Source organism: Physella acuta, unplaced genomic scaffold (assembly GCF_028476545.2).
Source record: "Physella acuta isolate Inbredline_101_S28 unplaced genomic scaffold, ASM2847654v3 ptg001112l, whole genome shotgun sequence".
Taxonomy (NCBI): Eukaryota; Metazoa; Mollusca; class Gastropoda; family Physidae; genus Physella; species Physella acuta.
In genome coordinates this window covers 296,118-313,796 of record NW_026732629.1, presented here as the reverse complement: position 1 = coordinate 313,796, position 17,679 = coordinate 296,118, and the positions used below count along the sequence as shown (strand labels likewise).

Here is a 17,679-nt window from a genome sequence, read left to right as displayed (position 1 = left end):
AGCTAATCAAGGTACAAACTCATTCACACAGCTAATCAAAGTACAAACTCATTCACACAGCTAATCAAGGTACAAACTCACTCACACAGCTAATCAAAGTACAAACTCACACAGCTAATCAAAGTACAAACTCATTCACACAGCTAATAGAGGTACAAACTCACTCACACAGCTAATAGAGGTACAAACTCATTCACACAGCTTATCAAGGTACAAACTCATTCACACAGCTAATCAAGGTACAAACTCATTCACACATCTAATCAAGGTACAAATTCATTCACACAGCTAATCAAGGTACAAACTCACTCACACAGCTAATCAAGGTACAAACTAATGACTGCCACACTTGAAATCAATGATTCACGGAGTCAAGAAACCTCAGATTGCACCTTGCCTGGGCAGAGAGGGGAAGTAATCAACCGGGGAGCAACTGTGGGGTTCCCTACAGCCAATCTCTAGTACAAGAACAGATAACCTGCGCTTCAGAGATTGGTAGAAAACAAAACAAAAATACTGATGACACATGAAAGCCTGGGTTTCTACATCAACCCAACACCTGCAAACAAATCTCGCAGGCTGAGTAGTCAGATGACTGACATGCAGATGAACTAGTTACAATAACAGAGCAGAAGCCAAAAGTTTCTATTTACAATAGTGTACACAAGTCAAAGCAACAATAAGTCGTAACAATTGTTCATGGGTTCAGTGAGGGTTGTCAGGTTCAGAGGTTGGGGTTGTCAGGTTTAGAGATGAGAGAGTTTGTGCAACCTCCTCTAGAATTACTATCTTACCATCATTTAAAAAAATGTATAATCAAGATAATTTAGGGCGACCTTAAAAATTAACTGTTTATTTTAATATTCACACATTTTAACGGGTTTTCTAGGTAGCACTGACATGCTTTCCAACTAATTTCTTGGCTAGGATTAACAGTGATCTCCCCTGTTAAATTGATATGGACCACAGGGACATCACTCTTTCAGCTTAGTTTTCCATCAAGCTGAAGAATGTGCAAGTTATTTAAATTAAGTAATTTAAATATACAACTAGGCTTTAAAAACTTTAAAACCCTAACCAAAAAGGATTAAAAATGTACAAGTATACAATTAGTAGCTTTTAGGGAAAAAAGGTTCATAAAACAGAATTTATTTTCTTACAACACATCAACAATAAAAACAAATACAATGATGGTGAAACAAAAAATGGTTCCCAATAAAAATGAGATCAGTGACATGATACAAGATGAAGGAAAATAAAAACTAAAAAGACACTGCCATACAGAGATGAGGGGAAATAAAAATTAAGGACACTGCCGTACACTAACAAAGATGAAAGGAAATAACATGTAAAGACATAGACATACAAATCGATTGAAATAAAAACTAAAAAGATACTGCCATACAGATCATTTGTCAAAAAAGTAGCTCAAAGATTGTACACTTATACAGCACCAATCTGTGTGTACAGTATTTGTACACATCCATAAACAACAGTATGAACACCAGAAACAGTGGTTAAGTACATATCACCGAGAACACTAACTTATTTCAGCCATAAAGTTACTGGTAGTAGTAAATTTGTAGGCATGTCAAGTTTAAAAACAATACATAGATGTGTCTCATCTACAAAAGAGCTATTACACCTAGCATCACTTAATGCATATATATATACATCTAAAGAGTTCTTTATTTTATTCAAACCTGTCAAAAGTTTATCTACAAGTAGCTGTAGTGTAACTTGTTCTTTCAACAAAATTAAATGCCAAAACCAGACATTTTTTTGACACTTATTTCATGGAAACGTGTATTAGTGTAAAAATTATTTACTGAGAAATTCAGGTATAGTATTCTGTTAATACTATGCTAATTAAAACATGGCAATCAATAAGTATCAAGACAACATATGAAAATTCATTTCATTAAAAAAATCCTAAGAAATTTAAAGAAAACATACAACACGATTGAAACAAATATTTACAATTGATTTCATCATCAATGTAAACTTCTTGTGATCTGTTTTTTAACTTTACATAACATGGAAAACCATTGTAAATTTCATACATAATTACCAATTAACTTCAGAAATCCATTGAGCTTTGAAATATGAATTATACAATCAAATTTTTGTTTTTTAATTCTTAACTGTTTCCTTCTGTATTTTTTATACAAATATCAAAACAGCTTTATCACTTAAAATGTTTAAACAAGAAGTTTATCAGGTGAAATGGAATCAAATTTTTTCCTTCTGGAATTGGGAGGGAAAAAAATGATGTGAAAACAGATGTGGTATAGGTTTTTCTTTAGGCCTCAGATAAAATGTTGGTGAATGACAAAGGTACCAGAAGGTAGACCATCCTCTTCAGACGTTGTGGTTGGCGTGCTCCGTCCCCCTGCCTCCTTAGACCTGACGGTGATTGTTGAGGTGGAGGAGGAAGAGGGGGGGAATATGGGTGCTGATGCGGTTGATGAGCTGACGGAGGATTGCTTCTCTTCCGCGGCGTGGGTGTAGACAATTATTTTACCAGATGAGCCGTGGCTTAAGACAATGGAGGGTGTACACTTTGAAGAGTTTGCTCCAGAGGTAGGCAAACTGGGAGGAAGGGATGAAACAAGCGACTTTCCCTGAGAGGAATCTAGTCGTATTTGAGCAGTGGTCACTGGCCCTTTATTCATTGCAATTTTTGTCAGTTTTTCTTGTCCCTGGGCTGGGGTTGATCCTGGCGCTGCCACAACGGTTCCAGACGTGCTCATGTTGTCACCAAGTTTTTTAAGCTTCATCAGAGACTTTGCCACCTGCTCTGAGAGTGCAGGGAACGTGTCCAATGGAGCCTCCCTGGGTTTCTGCAAAGAATTTGCCGGAAGGGTAACAGTTTTGGGGATTTTGCCAAACACCCCCGCAGGCTGAGTCCCTGGGGAGGTGATGATATATTTCACCTGCCCTTTCTGAGCAAGTGGCAAGTTGTGTTTTGTAACAAAATTGTCACCTGCGACAAGTTTTTGCTGTGCTGGCACCAAGGATGATGAAGCCTCAGAAAGCTTAGACTGTGGAATATGAATCATCCTCTGGGATTTCTCTCCCTCAGAATCAGAGACTACTATGTGAGGTTTTCTATCCCCTTCTGGCTCAGATCCATTAGTGGCTGCGGGAACCTTACCTGCCATGTCTTCAGACTGCTCATCATTCACTGTGTGGATTTTGTGAGGGCTTTTCTCAGACGAGGTGGATTCTCGTCTGAGTTTCTCAAAAATATTCTCCACACTTTCTGTGTTTTCAGCCCCTGGATTTGTCTTAACCCCATTTTCATGGGTTTCTGGTGACACCACAACAATTATTTCTTTCCCAGTGACCACATGTTTAGGGAACCTACTTTTCCTAGTCTGTAAGTTAGACTTGGCTCCTTGAATGAAAGAACGCCTGTATGGACTTGTGTCGAACGTACGAGGGGAGTTTCTGGTTGAGATGTTAAAGGGCAGGTTTTTCATACCTCTGCCAGTTAACTGCCTGTCTGTGGTTCTTGATCGTGGAGACTCCCTCTGCCTGGATGAGGACGAGCTGTCTGAGTTCATCCCTGGCTCTGGTGAGATGACAGTACAGTCCGACCCATCAGAGGTGGTCATGGAAATGTTTTCGCTACTTTGCATGGCCGACCTCTGCGGCAGCCTTGGAACTCTTTTAACAGTTGGCCTGGCATAGATGTTGCCCTCTTTCTCAGACTGCTGCTTGTCCCGTAGTGTGTTAGTTTTCTTCAGACTGCGTACTTTGGATCCCTGTTTGACCAGGTCAATGATCAAGGATTTGATTGATTTGGTGCTCTTCCTGGAGACTGTGGTCATGTGTGTTCTAAGGATGTGAGTGTTACACTCCGACCTGTCGTAGCACTCAAACTTACACAGCCTGCACTTAAATCTGCTCCACTTGAGGTGCTGCCTGATGACGTGCCTGCGCAGGTTGGACACCTGGGTAAACTGCTCCCCACACTGCAAACATTTGGCGTTTGCCTCATCAATTAGTTTGTACACCTTGGACTGGTCATAACAGCGAAGTTTGTGAACTTTTGATTTGCTTTTCTCCAAAACATAAATCCTGTTGGAAACCACACGGCCTTTACCTTTAACAGGCTCCTCCTCTTCTTCTTCATCGTCGTCATCATCACTGCTACTGTCTTCATCCTCCATATCTTTTCTTCTTGTATTGCCCCTTGGTTTACTTTTGATATCATCCCCTCCTTCTGTTACAACACTGTCTTGAGCATCTGAAGACGCTAATCCTCTTGTATTCCCACTTCTGACTGGCTGGGCTTTAGTCTCAGATAATCTAGCTCTCTTGTAGGGAACTGGCTCTCTGTTGTGTTTATGAATCTTAGACAGCATCTCCTCGGCATCTAAGCTCCGTGTGGGCACCTTACGTTTACGCTTAGGTCTCTCAGACAATGCAGGTGTAGGTATACGTGGTGATGCTGCTTGCTCTGTACTCTTAAAGCTACTGCCTTCGTCTTTTAACAAATACTCTTTAAGAAGTTCACCGTAACGTAAGCTTTTCACATCAGATTTCTCCACATTGGTCTCTTGTATGCTCCGTGGCGTATCTGTTTTCTCAGCATTGCTCTCTGATTTGATCTGCGATGCATCTGTTTTCTCACAAGTGTGACCGGATGACAAGTGGGTGACTGGAGTTTGACCAGCCTGGTGAGAAGAATTGACAGTGGTACACAAGACTTTAGTTATGGGCACACCCTGCGCGCTACAAATCTGATAGCCCAGCTCCTGGCTGCGGTAAAACAAACCAGATTCGGTCTTAACCGTGGGTTCGACCTTGGCTTCTAGTCCCACCTTCTGCTGCAGGCTCCTGGGTTTGACGGTACAGACAAACGTGGAAGGGGATATTTTCTTGGGCGAGCCAAGCTCTCTGTACGGCGAGGTGGGGGAATGGATGGAAGAGTTCACGCTGGTCATGGGATTTCTCGGGGCAAAGTATGTTTTCTGAGGACACCCTGTGCCAGATTTGGTCTCAGATTTCAAGTTACCTGCGGCGTTAGGGTTCGCCTTCTCAGGTAACACAGAGGCGCTGTCTTTAGGAACATTTTTCATGACGGTAATTCTGTATGAGCTGTTCTTGGTTTTGAGGCGGGTCACAGAGAGGTTGGGGTCACTAGGGTTACTGGTCTGTGATGTGTCTACTAGTTTTGTAACTTCTGTCTCCACTTTCTTTGGTGATGTTGACTGTAATTTATCTGCTGCGTCAGCCTGGGGTTTCCCTGGCTGGTCTGGGGTGATGCCAGGTGCAGCGTAGCGTGACGGCGTGTGTCTGCGCACTCTGGGCATCCTACCCTCCACGTTACTTTGGGTGCTTTCTACAGAAGAATCCCTTCCCCCTGGGGCTTTAGCAACTCTTTCCTGACTCCTGTTTCTGGATGGTCTTGGACTTAAATCTCTGTCAACACTGGCACATCTCTGCTGATGTCTGGACTTTCTGTTTGCCAGGGTTCTGCTAGCGTTGGGACTGGAATCTTTCTTCCTGCTTCTGGTACCTACACCCTCCAACTGACTGCTGACGGTACTGCTAGCTTTCTCCTGTTCTGTGCTTTCTCTCACCTTGGTTGATGATTCAGGTTTATTGGAATGAGGTTTGCTGCTAATGGAAATTTCGTCATTCTTTCGTGATGATTTTCCTAATTTATCTGATACATGGGTACCAGGTAAATCTTCATCAGCTTGACAAATTTTTAGATGGTTTTCGTAACTTATTTTACGACCGAAAGACCGCTGGCACTTTGAGCAAACACGTGAGTGGTCAGTTAAGTCTTCTGAAGCAGAGGAAGGAGCAGGGCTGGGCATGGAGGAAACAGAATTATCCAAACCATTGGAATCAACACTTATGGTCAGTTTACCCTCACCTTCATTGTTGTATTGCTGGAGTTTCTTATCCCCAGCAGAGGGCGTGGCTCTTCTCTGGGATTTAGCTGCCTCTGTCACACCCTTGCCTGGCATTTCATCAGAATTGTTGTTGTTCTTAGACCTATTCCTTGAGACTGGCTTTCTCCCTGCCCGGCTTGTTTTGTCTTTCTTTTTAGAGAGAGAGACTGGCCTGACCACAGCATTTTCTCTGATCTGGCTGCGCATGTTGTTGATCTCATCAGCTGATTTGTCATGGTTGTTATACAGGTGTCGTGTTATTCCATAAAAGTAATAGAAAGCACTGGGACAGTATGGACACTGGTAAAAAACTCTCTTCGACGAATGGTGTATCTTCATGTGAAACCCTAAGCTGCTTCTAGTGGAAAAAATGGAACTGCACTTGACGCAAGTAAGGGATTTTAATATATTCTTCTTTGAATTAGTCTTGATGATTTCCTTGGCAGCTTCAGATGCTTGGCGTCTGACAGCACTAGGGCGGGGTTGGCTACTTTCTCTACGTTTAACAACCGCACGTTCCCCTGTCCTAGTGGTTGTTGCTTTCTTCTCATCATTTGCCTTTGTCTCCTCTTTAGCCAGAAGTGATTGAAAGTTCTGGCGTGCTAAGTCACTCAGTCCTTCATTACTCTTCCCTTTGGCTTGTTTCTCATTATTTTGACCAGTGTCTTTGCGAGGAGAGGTCACAGTTTCTTCTTTTGACTTGCCTTTTGGCAGGACACCGGCATCTTGGGCAGCAGCTTTCTGCTTCACCTTGTGCTGAATTTCCTTTAAATGTTCCATTAAAATCTTCTGTGGTTCAGCCGAGTGCTTCTCTTGCTTGGCTGATTTCCTAGAAATCCTTGAGGATATGGTTGGACTGTTGTTTGCAGTTTTTTCCCCAGATTTTTTGTTTTTTGTTGCAGCGGCGGGTGGGTCAGACTCACCTGGAGAAGCCGCCACAACATTACTGTCTTGCTGCTGTCGTTCGTGAATGTTTACAGACGTTGTTTTAACTTCAATAAAAACGGCATTCTTATTGGTTGGTATGGGGGTTGTTCGTATTGTAGCTATTTTCATCCCTTCTTTTTGTCTTTGTAATTTCTCTGCTGCCTCAGTGTAAACTTTGTAAGCAAGAGATTTCCCCAACTCTCCTGATTGGATACGCTGGATCGTCTCGTCTAAGGTTGGACGCGGCTTAGGTTGCTGAGTGGACACACTGTCTTCATTTTCTTTTTCAGTCTCTTCTGGCGACTGTGGTTGGATGACCACCACCTTTTCTTCAGGAAGGTTTGCTATCATGACATGTCCATTTTCTAAGGACGATTTCACACAATATACACGTTTGTGAGAGATAAAATTCGGAAGGTCTCTAAACAAGGCTCTGCACACCTTACACTCAAATATAATATCACATTCATCCATAAGTAAGCACCTAAGTTCCGGGCTTCCATAATGTATACTGTTCAGAATTTGTTCAACAGGCTTGCCACTTAGTTGAATAGGATTGCGAATCTGAGAAATATCTGGTCCAGGTATATTTGCTTCTTTTGACTTGTTAGCCATGGTGTGATTGCATCTGAAATTTGAAGAACAGTAGTAATTAATAATAGGCTATGTAGATCTTTTTTTAAACTCATATTTTTAGCAGACTATACAAGTAACATATTTAAAAACAAAACGCAATATTATTTTTACTCATTATTCATTTAAATTGTAAACTTAATTGAATTCAAAATTTATTTTATATATGTTGAATTCAAAGTCTGTGAACTGCAGTTGCTTTAAAGCCCCAGAACGGCCATGTGCGCTGCAAAAGGGCACATAATCAGCTTCCAGAGATCACAAGCTACTGATAGTGTTTTAAAGCAAACATTTTTAGCAGTAGCCTTATGAATTACTAAAAAGTAAAAAAATAAAACAAATATTTAAAAATTATAACAAGATTTTAAATACGCTGAAAATAAGAGAATGAAACTATTTTGCCCTTTTTCATGAAAGCTTTGGTCGCTAAAATATATAAAAGATTTCACGAGCAACCAAAGCTTTTATGAAAGAAAGCAAATTAGGTTTTTTTAATTAATTTCAGTGCATTTAAAAGCTTGTTATAAGAAAAAGTGTTTTTATATTTGTATTATTAGTGATTGAAAACAGGGAAGATGTGGAGGCACACAACAAAAAAGTAACTGACAAGAGCTGGTCTTATCTAGAGGAAAACTGCCAGAGCCTAGCAAAATTGTAGAGAGCTTTCTGTAACAGCCCCATGAGTCCTGGGCACTGAAGGAGAAAGAATGATCTATTGTGCTTTGAGCCATAGGAAAGTATGTTAGGCCTATCTTATCTATAAGTCAGTAGTTTATATGTGGGTGAAATATTATAAATGAATAAATTTTAGGGACGGAGTGGTCTAGCGGTGGAGAGTTGGACTGCTAACCCGTAAGTCTCGAGTTCAAATGCGGGTTCAAGTCAGTAGACCGTCACTGAGTCCACCCAACTATGATGGGTACCTAACTCACGTTAGGGAGAGTAAAGGCGGCTGGGCATAGTGCTGATCACACTATCTCTTCATATGCCAAGGTCACAGAAACAAGTGAACTCTACCTCACTTGCCCCATAGATCGTCAGGTTTGAAAGGGAAACTTTTTTTTTAAATTTTAGGGTAAAAAAATTTAAGACTGATACTACAACTGTCCTCTTGAGCCTGCAGCACTTAAAACTGTATTATGTTTGTGTCAGATGGGAGTGTGCATGATTGCTAAACCCAATAGTCCCAAGCTCTGAAATATTAGGCCTAGATCTATAACTATAGGGCCTATTATTATTAGTATTATAATTAAAAAAAGAACGGTAAAGTTATTTAGATCTACTATTCTTCTGCCTACTGAGTTAACTTTATAAGACAAGATAATTATTTAAATTAGTTAGCACTAGATTGGTCTAGATCTAGATCTTAAACTAATTTTATTTTAGAGTTGGAGTAGATATCTCATTCTTAATTAATTGTAATTCTCTAGAACTAGATCTAGAAATCTAGATCTAGTCTAGACCTAGATTCTACATCTAGATCTAGATTCTAGATTAGAACGCATTCGTTTTATTTAGAATCTAGATCTATAAATTAAATGAACTGGAGGAGGCTTAATTAAAATAATTAAATGATAGAAAATTCGTGATGATGTAAGGCCTATTCATTTGAATAAAAATAATGACTCGTACGTTATACTCAGGGGAGACAGATCTAGTGTAGATCTAGATCTAGTTCTACCAAGAATCTATACGCTTTACAATGCAAACAATGACGGACGTCATCATCATCGGAATCACCATCACATGCAACAAAAACAACGGACAAATGTGAAGATTTGCACAATATACCAACCCTAACATCTAGGGCTACAAGCAAAATATTGATAAAAATCATTTGCAAGTAGTAAATTAAAATAATATACTGTACGCTTTAGCAATTTAGTACTGAATACTAACCAATATAAGAGTATAATATTGGGAACTTTGTTTTTTCGAAGTTAGGCTAACATGAAATCGACCATTCGTCTCCGCCAAAGTAGAACATCAACCATGGTAGAATGCAATGCATTGTGGGTTTTGACAAGCATCCGGGTTTAGTAAGAGAATGGCGCTGCAATAAAATTCGCAGCGTCCCTCACAACGATTATTTTAAGTCTCACACAGTAATTTTAGTAATTTTAGGCCTAATATAGATATAGATCTAATATATTATATTTTATCTAGATCTAATAGTAGTACAGTAGTAAATACTAGTTAGATAATCATAATATAGGCCTATTAATATTGATATTATAATATTATTAATTTTTTAGGCCTAAAAATAATTAATAAAAATTATTTTAATATTTGATCTTGAATCTATTTCTAATCTATATATTGATTATATTCTATTCTATAGGCTATAATTGAATTATTGGCCTAATTATTAAAAATTAAATATGACAGCACAGGTGAATGAGTGTCATGTTCCAGAATTTAGCAGGCCTACGTACTACGTATAGATCTATATCATACATATGTCTATGTACTACTGCTGATCTACTTCTAGTCTAGATCTAGATCTATGTTTTCAACAGATTAATTTTTTTAAAATTCAAATCCATTTATTGTTTTAGGGGTCATCCACTCGTAGGGGGGAGGGGGGTCCGTAATTTTGTGACGATGTGTGATGAGGGGGAGGGGGGGGGTCAGATGTTGCGACGTCACATTTTTGCATTATAAAAAAAGCAATGTTAGAAAACGAATTTTAGACGTTATTTCGCGTTTTAGATAACTGTTTTAATAAATTGTAATAGTTTAGACAAGATTTTGGAAAAATATCGATGTTTTTAAAAAATTCAACTGCAATTTTGAGGGGGGTTGTAGGTTGAGGTGTGACGTCATTTTAGGGGGGGGGGGGTCTGGCTTTGTGTGACGGAGGGGAGGTGGGGAGGTAAAAATCGTCAAAAAAAGCGTGAAGTCATTTATGGATGACCCCTTAAAGTGGAGGGAGGTTACAAGATTGTTTAATTATTAAAGATCTACTCAACTACTGGAATGATGTAGATCTATATATATACTATATGTGACATGAATTGATAATATATCACTAGATCTAGACTAGTATAAGTAGGCCTATAATTATTAATTTTCTTTACCTCTTCAGGATCTTTTTTAACCCACCTATAGATCTTGTAACTTGTATTCAATTTGATGGGATCCACTTGTTTGAACAATTCTTGCTTTATAACTCATCCACAGCCTACTTTAAATTTTGTATTAAAGACTAATAAATCTATCAAGCATTCATTAATTTATTTTACATGAAAATAATTTTGTAATAAATATAATATTTAATAAGCTATAACTGTCCCCACTCATGTTAGTCAGACATAAACTATTCTATATACTAATTAAATACGCTAATAAACATACTATATTTTACTACCTACCTTGTTTTTTTGTTAGAATCTAAGTTTTAGATTACAGGCAAGACAATACAGTATTATAACTAGGAATCTTCTGCTGATATTGCTATTTTATGTTTAATTTCAGTAGAGAATGAGTTCTGCATCTTTATCATGTTCAAGCAGATCCCAGTACTTTGCATCAAGAACAATAGAAGGAAAAGTACCTAAGCTAAAGTGGATACCCATTGCTCCACTTGGACCCAAAGCAGCTTTTCATGCTGGGGATGTCATTAAGGAAACTCTATATGTACATGGAGGGTTAACTGATTCCTCCTCTGTCATACCATCCAACCAATTTTACAGATTGGATCTCAAAACAAACTTGTGGGAAAAAATCAGAACCAAGGGAAGCCCAGCATTAAGTCACCATGCTGCGGTTGTGCTTGAAGATAGGTATTTTGTTTTAATAGGGGGGTGGGATGGGAAAAAACGATGTGCAAGCATCCATGTTTATGACACTGTAGAAGATCACTGGCAGAGAATGAACCACAGTGGATTCCCGTCAGGTGCTGGACTGAGTTCTCATACTGCATGCGCATTAGAAAATGGTGATATTGTTGTCATTGGCAGAGAAGGTAGTCTTCGATCTCAAAGAAAGCATGGAAATATGTACATACTGTCAGGGACTGTCACATCTGGCAGTTTTGTTTACAAGGAGTTCCATGACAACATAACTTCCAGGTCAGGGCATACTTCAGACGTCATTGGCAACAGTGTTTTTATTGTGGGAGGAAGAAGTGATCTTCTACTTGAAAAGGTGGTCGGTTTAAAAAGTACCGCATCCCCTAATTGCGAAATCTTGCAAAATTTATTAGCCACAATTAATAGTATCGGAATGGAACCAATGGTAAAGTTGCCATGTGGAAGAAAAAGCCATGTATCTGCTTGTGGTGACAGCTGCATTCTTATCCATGGCGGAGAAACATTTGATGGAAAATCTCATGAACCTGTGGGGGAAATGTTTTTGATCTCATTCAAGCCAACAACTAAATTCTTTAAGTTGAATTCCAGCAAATTACACAGGGCTGGCCACGTTTGTGTCTCTCTGCCAGACAAGGTGATATTTCATGGGGGGAAGAGTGGAAAGTCAACCATTAACTCCAATCTTTATGAGCTGAAATTGTCTCGTTAAAATTGGATAAAAGAAGTTTTATCTCTCAGTGACAATTCATATGATGAACCTATGTCAAATAATGAAAAAATTATGCAAACACTTGGACTTATCAGTTAATGACAAATTATAAAATTACTAATACTAGTCAATTGATGATTAATTATCAAATAAGTTGGACTAGTCAATTGATGACATATACCTTGGACTTGCCTAATATCTTGGGTTCAGACAAAAAATTATGTCAAACTATGCTAACACTTGCGTCTCCTTAATCTCAAGTACAAAATTTACCAAGGTGTTTTTTTAAATACTCATATCTATTTAGTACTAGTAGAAGAGTGATGTAAACTATTATTTGATTAATATAGTGTCTAAAAATGTATTAGATTTGTTGATCCAGAGACAGATATGTTCAGATATCCATTTTCAGCACGTTTCTTTGATTTTTGCATCCTTAATGGTCTTAAAAAGTTTTAGAAGTTGTAGAAAACAGTAACTGTTAAACTTTCACTTTAAATTGCTTCTGTCATAGTAAGCATTGCTATAATGAAAAATTATACTGCTATCATACTAAATTTATACTGCCAGCAATTTTTAAACAAAGAAAACATTCACATTGTATCACAAACAGCTCTTTTATTCTAACAATCAGGAAAGTTCAGAAAATCTTTCAGCATGGTTCAGAGTATAATTTAAAACACTTTTTTATGATTCCATACATGTGGTAGGACATAACATAAATTTTTTCAGAGTATACTTTATAACACTGTTTTTTGTCTCCATGCATTATTATTAATAACAGTAATTATGTCAGATTAAGCAAATCAAACTGATTTTTAATCTTTTTAATTCATTATTTAAATATGAGATTTTTTTTATACTGCCAAATATTGACAACATTTTACTTTAAAGATTAGCTTGATGTAAAAAAAAAATTGTTTTATTTTTCTTGTGATTTTTTAAATTTTTATTTTAACCGAAGCATATTGTTTATCATGTTTGTTTTCTTTGTAAGCTAATATGTGTACAGTGTTGTCAATGCTTGTTTTGAAGCTATGTTCAATAACTCCTTAAAAGTACAGCACACCAAAATAATGTACATGATTAGGAGACTGCATGATGTTATAGTATATTTTAATAGCACCATCTTTTTGAAAGTAAGGTATTTATGACATTGCCTAAAGCTTTTTTACTGTTGTTCTGATACTGGGGTTAAATTAAAGGAAATGCCTTTAGTTAAAGACTAATATGTCTTAAGATTTGATGGAGAATGATACCTTTGAAGTTAAACTTTTTTTAACTGAGTCCAGCAAACCAGTTTATCAAGATCTCAACAAAATTAGACTAAACGTTGCCAGATAAGTTATGGCAAATTGTAGCCAGATAACATTTGGCACAGATAAACCCAGATGGTGAAAGCTGGTCTGAAAAATGTCAAAATTATTGTATATGTGTTTACAGATTTGAAGAGTATATACCTTGTGGCAAATAACTGGTGAAGACTGACCTATGGGCTTACTAAATTAAAATATATTCTATAGGCTGATAAGTATTTTTTGGCAATGATTGTCTAATCCTATACTTATACTCAGTCGTAACTTGTAAGTAAATTTGAAGCTAAGTGATAAATAAAGTTACAATTAACATCAAGTTTTTATATTCATTAAGATTGGCCCAATTAGGCCCAGCCATGTCTTACACAATTGTTTTAGATTCAATGAGTGCCTTAATGATATCAATCAATCATGTGTATAATAGTACTAAACCATATCTTTTGATATTATTTTCCTTTCATAAACCAATGCATAAAAATCAGTATATTTTCATTTGAGACTTTTGATTTATAAACATTGTATATATAGTACTGACATCAATTAAAATAGCATTGTATATATCTTTAATTCCTATTTATATATTAACTTTACCAATTAAAAAAGACAAAACTCAATGAATAAAGTTAGTTTGTTTATTTGCAAGTTTGTTGAGATGTTTGTAACTTAACAGTGCCCTCCCTCCTTGAATGAGTAATCCATGAGATGAATCATACAAGAAAAATCTGTTCTATGCGTTTTACACTTTTAAAAAAAAACCTCTGATTAACTACATACATTGTCTGTTATTTTTTTTTTAAAAACATTTGACAATTCAGTTATAAAATATTTTGATAATATTTTATCCATTCGAAAAATACTTTATACAATTTGGTGATTAATTTAATTTTTGTCAAATATGAACCAAATTTCTAAGAAAATCAAACATGAATTTCTTGTAGGTTTCTTCAAGTTGTGTTGGAATGTGAACCTTCAAAAATGTGCAATGGTCTTGAATGTAATTAATATGAGTTTATGTATAACATCAGGCAGCTATGCAAGAAGAGGCGATTATCTTTCATTGACTCTACATTTTAACACACAGCTGAACACAGTCTAAAATCAAAGATTGACAATAACAAAGGTGTCACAATTAGAATCTCAGGTGAATAACATGAAAAATGGGGGGAAGGGGGGGGATTAAAAAACCTGAAAATAATTGTATTCTCAGTAAATGGAATGGAAGCCATCAAATACCTTGGAGATATTAAAAATTTCAAAATAATAACTAATTTAAAATATTTTAAACAAAAAAAAATGTAGATGTCTAGTATAAGCACCAAATACAGAGGTGTTGGATATTGAGAAAAAGAAATGACAATGAATGTTGAAAAATTATCCTTAATATTTTAAAAAATTCTACAAATATCTATGAAGAAAAGATCATACACAGAACATAAATTTTATAACACATGACACACTTATTGAAAAAAAAATTGTAGACAAATGGAATGAATAAGCAACGTAAAACAAAGGGAAGTAACTGTTAAAACAGCTTAGATACTCAACATTTGCTGATGGTAAACAAAAATTCATGTCAAAGGGCAGTAACCAACTATTTGTATTCAATTTGTTAAGTATTTATATCTTTTATGGTGTATATGTATTTTTACTTGAGTGCAAGGGATACAATCATAAAATATTTGATATTTAATTTTATAAATGTTGATAATCCAGATTTAGCAACAAAAAAAAAACATATGCATGGCAAATAATAAACACTGGATATTAAAATAACACAATATTTCATTTTCTTAAAGGAGAATAATACAGAAGAAAAGTAACAATTTTAAAATAATAAATTTGTTAAAAAAATTATTGAAGTTGGTTAGTTGTCAATGTAAAAGTGATCAAGTTGTTCAGCACCTTTTGTCTGTAAGTAATAAACTAACAAGCTGAGACAGTTATAATCAAGCTTATAGGATACAAGTAGGTGCACTACATAATTATAGCAGACAAATGATGAACACATAGCTTTTTCAAAGCAGGATTATTTAACCTAATGATTTTATATATATATATATATATATATATATATATATATATATATATATATAATGTTATCTTGTTAAATAGTATTAAACCACTAGGATGTAGTTATAATAGCTTTTCGGATTCTTGAGGAATTATTCTGACATTGCATGCCATGGACATATAAACAGAAATATTTATATTGAACCCATTCATAAACCCCATGCATGGTTTAGCAGTTGAAGAAATCATGCTTTAACTCACTGGTGCCAATCAACACATTTATCAAGTTTCAAAGAATTTAAATCTTAGGACATTCCTATCAGTTGTTCGTGCTAATTATGTTAATATATTATACAAGAGATTCTTACGAGACTGGACTGTACATTGATCTAGTAGCTAATGGCAAATATTTAAAGCACAAACAGTGAAATGTGAGGTGAGGCATTCACTACAATTTTATAGTGTGAAACATTTACTAAAACTTTATACGGTACATATTACTTAGAAGTGAAGTATTTAATCCAAAACAAAGTGCAGTTGTTTTTTTTACAGAACATGATACAAAATGAACTTTTATAAAAAAAATTACATACACATATCACATCTAAATTATGAACATATAAAAATTATACCAACATAAAAGAAGACATATTTTTGTTTTAATGTTCTCTAAGACATATCTGCATATCATCCCATACAAATATTGACAAAAATTACAAATAGCTGCGTTTAGAACCATAACAAATATGTTTTAACATATTTGAAGCTTTTTTGATGGGTGCAAAATGCATTTGAAAAAAATATTGTTTCAGCATGTTCTTGAACTTTACTTTTTTTTTAAATCTTTTTTATTAGATAAAGCAATGTGAAGCTAAGCATATATTTTTTTAATGCTGTTTATTTTGTTCATTATTTGGTTGCGCTAGTTTTAAATTTAACTCTTACTTTTTTTTATCATTTGGTTAAGCTGATTTTTAAAATAAAATTCTTTTATTCTCTATTTTATATATACTATATCGCATGTAATCATCAAGAAAAAAATGTGCACATATTATGAGGGTGTATATGGGTGTGTTTGTACATGTATATTCTATACATATGTATATACATACTCACCCATATTTTGACATTATCAAGTAAAAAATACTGTACATATTTAATTGGTGCAATGACTGAACAAATGAAAGAAAAATGACAGAACATTCAAGAATTTAGTATTGCACTGGATTCAAATACTGCCAATGTAAAATGGTACAAGAGGGGATAACTTTGAGCTCCCTCTAAACCACATTTTTTTTTTTCTTAATTTTTTTTTAAACAAGATACAATTATTAAAATATTATATTTTAATACATATATATAAGCACACTTACCAAGAGCTAGAATAATTTAGAATAGAGTTGCTACCATTTAGTTTGAAAACAGAAAAAAATAATGGGCCGACAATATTTTGGTTGCTATAAAACTGAAGGTGTTTTTTTTTTCTGGCAATATCGTTGTTAGGTTCATGGGCAATGGTTAGGGGCAGGATTAGAGTTACGGATAGGATTAAGGCCCATTACTATGTGAGTTCAGGGTAAGGAGAATGAGAGTAGTAGAAAGTAGTTCTACATTTAACAAATAAATTTTTACTAGCAAAGCTAGCTGAAGTAAGGGAGCTAACTCTAAACTACAACTAGAAACAAAGGGAATGCATAGTTGGACCAGGCCAAAGACAACTGAACACAAAATTTATCTGGCTAATGAATACAGTCAGGCAGGAATAAGATATGCTCAATGTGTTTACATATATGTGATTTAATTACATCTTCATCTTTGGATCAAAGGGTAGGAAAATAAAAACAAACATGAAAAAAATTCAATGTGCAAAAATATTAAAATAGGTTTAAAATGAGTTTGTTCATTCGAGGTGAATGGAGATAAGGTATCAGAAAAATGTTAAAGCAGGAAGTTTTTACTTAATACAATTTTATGTTCAAACAGAACAATACTTCTGTCTGAACATAAAATGATTTAAAGTGAAAGTTTGAAGAGAAAGGATTAGTAAAGATGAAGTGCTAATTAAATAATTCACCTTGTTGGTGATAAAACATGCTAGAGGAATCAGTCCACTCTTCAACACCATATTCTTGATATACCTGCACTATTCTCATTTGATACTAAATCCCAACTTTATACAATTTAACACATGTAATTTTTTAGATAGTTAAACTGTAATGTACAAAATTAATTTCATGTTGAAATAGAATATTTGACATGACAGTTTCCTTGACTTAAAAAAAAAGCACAGCAAAACAGTGTGTTATGTTGGGTGTAACTGTAAGCTTACTCTTGCATGCACTTTTAAGGGGAGA

At 35.6% G+C, this 17,679-nt stretch overlaps 2 protein-coding genes across 2 annotated transcripts; one reads left to right on the top strand and one right to left on the bottom strand.

Annotated features, from left to right (window-relative positions):
• Positions 1-1,814: 1,814 nt before the first annotated feature.
• Positions 1,815-9,474, bottom strand: LOC131955883 (uncharacterized). Its single transcript, XM_059320181.1, has 2 exons — positions 9,375-9,474; positions 1,815-7,470 (listed from the first exon to the last, which is right to left on the bottom strand). The coding sequence occupies exon 2, from the start codon at positions 7,455-7,457 to the stop codon at positions 2,310-2,312; it is 5,148 nt and encodes a 1,715-aa protein (XP_059176164.1). The 5' UTR covers positions 7,458-7,470; positions 9,375-9,474; the 3' UTR covers positions 1,815-2,309.
• Positions 9,475-9,498: 24 nt separating this feature from the next.
• On the top strand, positions 9,499-13,923 carry LOC131955880 (kelch domain-containing protein 9). Its single transcript, XM_059320178.1, has 2 exons — positions 9,499-9,580; positions 10,953-13,923. Exon 2 carries the CDS (start codon positions 10,959-10,961, stop codon positions 11,997-11,999), a length of 1,041 nt encoding a protein of 346 aa, XP_059176161.1. The 5' UTR covers positions 9,499-9,580; positions 10,953-10,958; the 3' UTR covers positions 12,000-13,923.
• Positions 13,924-17,679: the final 3,756 nt, after the last annotated feature.

Excerpts from the sequence above, each read along its gene's own strand:
- LOC131955880 (XM_059320178.1), top strand. The coding sequence starts at position 10,959 with ATGAGTTCTGCATCTTTATCATGTTCAAGCAGATCCCAGTACTTTGCA.
- LOC131955883 (XM_059320181.1), bottom strand. The coding sequence starts at position 7,457 with ATGGCTAACAAGTCAAAAGAAGCAAATATACCTGGACCAGATATTTCT.